Source organism: Erigeron canadensis, chromosome 2 (genome assembly GCF_010389155.1).
Source record: "Erigeron canadensis isolate Cc75 chromosome 2, C_canadensis_v1, whole genome shotgun sequence".
Taxonomy (NCBI): Eukaryota; Viridiplantae; Streptophyta; class Magnoliopsida; order Asterales; family Asteraceae; genus Erigeron; species Erigeron canadensis.
The window spans coordinates 10,819,719-10,826,075 of NC_057762.1; the positions used below are offsets into that span (position 1 = coordinate 10,819,719).

Consider the following 6,357-nt stretch of genomic DNA (forward strand, 5'->3'; position numbering starts at 1 on the left):
CATTTCGAATGGTGGAGCTAAATAAAAATGATGTTTTTATCGCTTTCCAGGTGGCTTTAGTCTGAAGACAAGACTCGAGGTCGAGTTCTTTTCGAAGAGGAGGAGAATGATGCAGAAGCATCTAGATTGATATGGAAGCATCTTAGACTCTTTATTTTCCTTTATTTAATTTAGATAATTAAATGGTTTCGGTTTCTTTTTCATAAATCCCATCTATAAATTGGGATGTAGGTTTTTGTTAGTAATTAGTTTTTGATTGATAAATGAAATTTCATATTTTCCTCTCTATATACAATTGTGTGTTTAGTGTGTGAAATCACCCTGATTATCGATATTCTTTCTTGAATCAACGGTAGTTAGAAGAGTTGTTCATGAGTATTCTTATAATCAACAGGTCTAATTATTTATCCCATGCATCCAACATCCTTTCCACTCTAATATTTTTCTTAAATCTGCAAGTAAGTAGTTTTAACCGAACAGAAGAAATAATCATGTAGTGCAATTTCTCAGGTGTCTTCTTCTCCTTTCTAAATAGCCTAACATTGCGTTCTTGTCATATAAAGTAAACGGTGGCTCCAATAACCAACTTTGCAACAACACTTCCAACCGATTTGATATGTGACTTTGGAATCGCTTCAGCAACAATTTGTTCCCGAGTTGGTGAAACACCAACAATATTTGTTTTGAATTTGACTGAATACCATACAGCTGGGTCACATAATCTTCGTCATTGATTAAAATGATTATCTCGCTAAAATGCGTTTCTTGGTTTTTCAAATAAAGATTTACCCTTAACCTATTATGTGGGAGTGGGAACAAAATCAACTCGCTCTATTCTTGACCTGTAGTTCCATCTTTACCTTATTCGTACATCAAAGATCCATGAGAGAACGGTGAGAACCCAAATTAATAAGATTTAGTTATTGAAGTGTACATAGATGATAATATGATGCTTTTGTATAATAAATAAAAAATTTTAAAAGCCATAGATAATCTGATGTTACAAGTGGATGTATAAGTTAGAATATTTGTGAATCTATTGTGTTCATAGAACAAAAGATGTGTTTGACTATAACTCACCTTACCATAATGCATAGAAAGTAATAGAATACATAAACAATGGCTAAAAGATTGGTTTCTTAAGCATTCTTCTCTCCCTTTTGAAAAGAAATCTTGAACCATATAGAAAGCGACCTATAAGTGGAAATTTCGGGCTACCAAATATCATGTAAGTTACAGCAGCAAAACAGCTGATAAAAATTGGAATCCACTTAGAACTATTTTGATAAAGTAGTAAAAAGTTGATAATGAAAGTGAGGATCATGGTTGCTATCGATATGAAAAGTGATGCTAAACATATCATCAACTTTTGGGGCAAGGAAATCAAGAAATCATGTTCAGTGAAATCAGACCCGAGTATAGTCAAGACCAGGAGGATTGAGGTCGTAGCAGATATAAATGACAAGCCATCAAATATTATGAAAATTTTGGAAAGGTTTTTCCGGATGAAGATAGGTATACCAGTAACTTGGTCATATCCACCTGGAAATGTAAATGCTGCGGCAAATGAGATGGTAGCTATCAATGATGCAACCACCATTAATTGAGCAGCGGTTTCTTTCATCCACTCTTCCCCTTTGGTAAATAGAATTTTGTGGTTCTTTGCGAATACTTCGTGTGGTGTTAGGCCAGCTGCATTCTTCTTTTCTCGAAAAGGAGGAGGGAGCAATGCTTCTACTTCCTATAATTACATTTATTACATCATATCAACAACATTCATGCAACAAGAAAATTATTAAGCCAGTTGCTTTAGCAATATGGATACAGTTCTGTTTTTATGGTTGGATCAGTGGTAAACACCCTTGCCTCTGGAAACAGAGGTCATGGGTTCGATCCTCATCCCATGCAAAGGTTGGAGGGCCTTTTCTACCATTTAGGTAGAAACTGGAAGCAGCCTCTCTATTTAGGTAGAGGTAAGGTCTGCCTACATCTTAACCTCCCCCATACACCGTCGAGGTATTGGGGCTCAAAACCCGCGGAAGGCGGCACTGAGCAGTTACTTACTTACTTTTTCTGTTTTTTTTTCCCCCCAACTTTCCTTTTACTTTTTATTTACCATTGTAAGACATAATGAAATGAGCAAATTGGGTTACGGATCAAACCGGGCCTTTTCGTAAGGCAGGTCCATATGGGCCTTGTAGGCCTGACCGACGACAAATCTTGTTACATTTTGCTGATTTAAATATAAAGTTGTACCATCCAAAATGGGCTACTTATTACCCATTTCAGTATCTCAGATGCCTAACTTTTTCACTTCAATGTGAGTTTTAAGCTTGTACCCATATGACCCGGAAAAGATATTGTCCCTATCTAAATAGATGGGTTGAGATTGCAACCTTCAAGTACAATCTTTCTAAACAAAATGTTGTCTACTATTTTAGTTCGTTTCAGAGAGGACAGCAGATTCAGAAATTCATCTCTGTGAGAAAATTTTACAACATCAAGAACGGATAAACGATATATAGAACATAAGAACAGTTCTATACATATGAAAAAGCCAGGAGGCTAGGATGAAAGATGTACCTTGTACCATAATGTCTCTAGATGCAGCTGCAGACCGACTCCTGGGATGTTCTGTAACCTATTGATCTTTGCACTCTCCCCGGCTAAATGCAAAATATTGTTTCCGTTTGTGTCTTCAAGGGTAATTATTAAGTTCCTGAGTGACCCTATGTCATATAACAAATTGTAGATGCCCTGATGACGGTGTGAGACAGCAATATGAAATATGCTTTGGTTATTGTCATTGACCTCCCGTACCAGATGTGGATATTGCCCAATAACCTCAACTACAAATTCAGTATTACCCATTTCTGCAGCAAGAAACAATACTCGGGAAGAGTATTTTGACTTCACGTCTTTCCATTCCGTTGCCTTTTCATGAGGGGGGCCTTTGAATAGGTTAAAAATTTTAGTAGGCAGTTTTGCTATATTGTCGGAAATGGTTCTTAGCAATAGCAGTGTTTCTTGCTGTTCTTTTTCGGAGCGTGTTTGCTTTTCATCTCCGCTACTTTGATCAGGCGGGCCCCTTATTATGTCATGAATTTGAGCCTTTGGCAACTTCACAATTTCTGCCCAAATGATTCTTAGTAACTGCAACGCATGACTTTCCATTTCAGGAGTTCTAACTTTGAGACGACAGACTGCAAAAACTAACAAACCAAAAAAATACTCTTCAGGAAGTGTATCATAAACACAAATTTAATTACAAAGGCTCCTTCAAGGGCCCTCTCTTTTATGTCAATGAATACCATGGGCCTTGGTCTATAGCCTTTAAGGTATATGTGATAATCCATAATCTACAAGTGTCGGGTATAGTTTTACACCCAGTGGCCGTTAAACCTAATCATTTGAATGTGACCAATGTACGTATAACCTATCAGTTATCATACCATCACATGTAATCAATAGATCATTTTATTTTTGACTCAAGTATGCCAGAAGTACTATAAAGAGAATACTATATAGTTATGGAAAAAGAATCATACATGAATATATAATCCTTGAAATAATATTAGGTCTTATAGCATCAAATGCATAAGGTTTTCGAGCCAGTAGTCCGAGTACCCTCCCGTTTACAGCTAGTTCCGGACGATCCGTCACAATTTGTAATGCGACGTCTGCAAAATATTTGATGCTCACTATATAAGAACATAGAGTATAACTTTAATGGCAAAGTCTCCCAACGAAGCAACCAAAATCTAATCAATACACATATAAAACATGAGCAAAACTCTAAAGCTAACTCACTTGGTATATGTGATGCTCATCAACCTATAGCTTGTGGGTTCAATTCCGGTAATAGACACTTTTAAGTATATGTGTATATTATGTGAGTTCATTTAGTTTTTCCTCTTAGAGTATAGTCTAAGACAAGAGAAAGTAATCTAAAATGCTATAAAGAAGACCTTAATTATTACTTTATTATTAGATGCCATGACAATTACTCTTCCAATTAAAATAGATATTGATCAATGTACTTTGCATAATCCTTATTACCAAGTTAACTAACCAAAGTATATCTGTATTTGCCAACGTGGGATCAATAGATATTGATCAATGTACTTTATCAATGTACTTTGCATAATCCTTACTTGATAAAGGCTTATTCTTCTAGTGGAGAACTATTACAATGTTTGTCTAGCCATTAAAGAAAAACAACCAGAAGTATATATGTAGAAAATATGATACAACAAGAAGGTATAAGATGCATACCAAATAGATTTGACTCAACAGCTTTCACCAGAACACAAACCCGATTCTCATGTGTCCAGAAATCACCAGTCATCTTTTTAGATTTATGATACAGATACTTGACCATATCATGTTTGCCATATAAAGCAGCCATGTAGAGTGGCATCATCCCTCGACTATCTGGGATATCCAACAGGGCATTGTTTTTTTTCACCAAAATCTTCGCCATTCTAACATGTCCAGTCATAGCTGCTAAAGAGAGAGCGGTTTGACCATTAACATTTTGAAGTTCTAAGTCCACTTTTTCCATCAAACTCACCAGATATTCCACAAACCAGTATGATCTTCCCAATACCGCAATGTGGAGTACCGTTTCACCATTTTCTGTGATGCTAAATCGTAAGAGCTCCGGTCGCCTATCAAGAATGATTTTTGCAGCTTTCCAATCGCCTGTTATTGTTGCTTTATACGACGGAACCAGAATCTCATTGTAGTCTTCTCTTCCTTCATTATTCAATGAAGACAATTAATTACTTTCATTGTTATCATAGTAGTATGATCCTTGTGGTCTAGTGGTAAAATCTTAGTCTTTTATGGTGAAAATAGCTAGAGGTCCTGAAGGGAAGACTCCAGGCTACTCGCAAAGCGAATCGTCACCTTGGGATTAGTCTCAATGCGTGTCGGGTAACAAGGATAGATGAAAAATGGACAATGGTCTAGAAATGTAATAAACTATGACTAAATGTGGCTAAGGAAAGAATTGAAAGAAAGTTTTTCATCCAACCAGCACTTGACATGTGGCATTTTAAAAAAAGAACAATTGTTTTAGACATGGAAAGTGAACATTTCCATATATATTGACTCTGCTTATTTACTTTTACATATGTAAACTAGTGTATTTGATTTTGAATAATACTCCTATTTTACATATTTTACACATGTGAAAGAGCTTGTGTAAGTAATGTTATTGGATGATTTATTTATATTAGTTGATTTTTTTCCCTTAAATGCAGTTTGTTTGTCAATTTGAGGTTTTAATGTACAAATGAATAATAAAAAGAAATGCAAAGAAGTAATTCTCATTTAGAAATGGTAAGTTATATATACCTTACACTGTGTAAGATGTATACATAACACGGGTTTAAGTTAGTTAAAAGGAGACAATATTTACAAAAATGCAAAATGTTTTTTTAGTCACATGTCAAGTCTTCGTTAAGTTATAAAAAATTTCTCTTATTTTTAAACAACCTTCTTTTAAAGTTGTGTTTCTGATAAATCCTTTGAATCCTACTTATATTATATTTTGAGAACCATTTTTTTTCGAGAACCTTTGAGAACTTTTCAAATCAAGCCCAACCGATAATTATTCTTTACATAAAAATTATTTTTTGATTGTTTTCTGAATAACTTATGTGTAATTTTGAAGTTTATAATTGTGTGGAGGCATGGATTATCATCCGTTATACAATTATGTTGAGATTTGGACTATTGATCACATGTGCACGAATATTGCTATGATTACATGCGATCGACTTGCATACATGTGATCATATCAATATTCGTGCATATGGGATCAAAAATCCAAATCTCCACATAATTGTATAATGGATGATAATACATGCTCCACACAATTATAAACTTCAAAATTACACATAATTTATTCAGAAAACAATCAAAAAACAATTTTCATGTAAAGAACAATTATCGGTTTCGCTTGATTTGAAAAGTTCTCAAAGGTTCTCGCAAAAAAAAAAAAATCTCAAAATAACTTTACCCTATATGACTGAAGCATGAGTGAGCATTACGTAACATAAACAGATTATATAGTTCATTATATTCCTAGTTCATTTTCCCAATAAAAATGTAGAATAATATATACTCGTATGATATTATGATGTACGTCTTATAAACAGAAACAAAATAGTAAGAAGTTACTCATAAGATAACAAAGTTTACCAATAAGAAGATCTGAACGAGGAAGATTTAATGGCAGTGGTGGTTGATCATGTGAAGGAGTAGTCTGAATGTTAATCTGGTGGTACTGCTGATTGGTGGGATTCAGGTTACTCATACTACCACTACTATTACTTCTTGTGGGGTTCA

General features: G+C 34.7%; 1 protein-coding gene across 2 annotated transcripts; it reads right to left on the bottom strand.

The window, feature by feature from the left end:
* Positions 1-1,065: 1,065 nt before the first annotated feature.
* LOC122589915 (protein ACCELERATED CELL DEATH 6-like) lies at positions 1,066-6,357 on the bottom strand. Of its 2 annotated transcripts, XM_043762246.1 has the most exons (5): positions 6,211-6,357; positions 4,276-4,758; positions 3,549-3,680; positions 2,584-3,212; positions 1,066-1,741 (listed from the first exon to the last, which is right to left on the bottom strand). In XM_043762246.1, the coding sequence occupies exons 1-5, from the start codon at positions 6,323-6,325 to the stop codon at positions 1,124-1,126; spliced, it is 1,977 nt and encodes a 658-aa protein (XP_043618181.1). In that variant the 5' UTR covers positions 6,326-6,357; the 3' UTR covers positions 1,066-1,123. The 2 variants fall into 2 exon arrangements, with proteins under 2 accessions (XP_043618181.1, XP_043618182.1); XM_043762247.1 differs by lacking the exon at positions 3,549-3,680.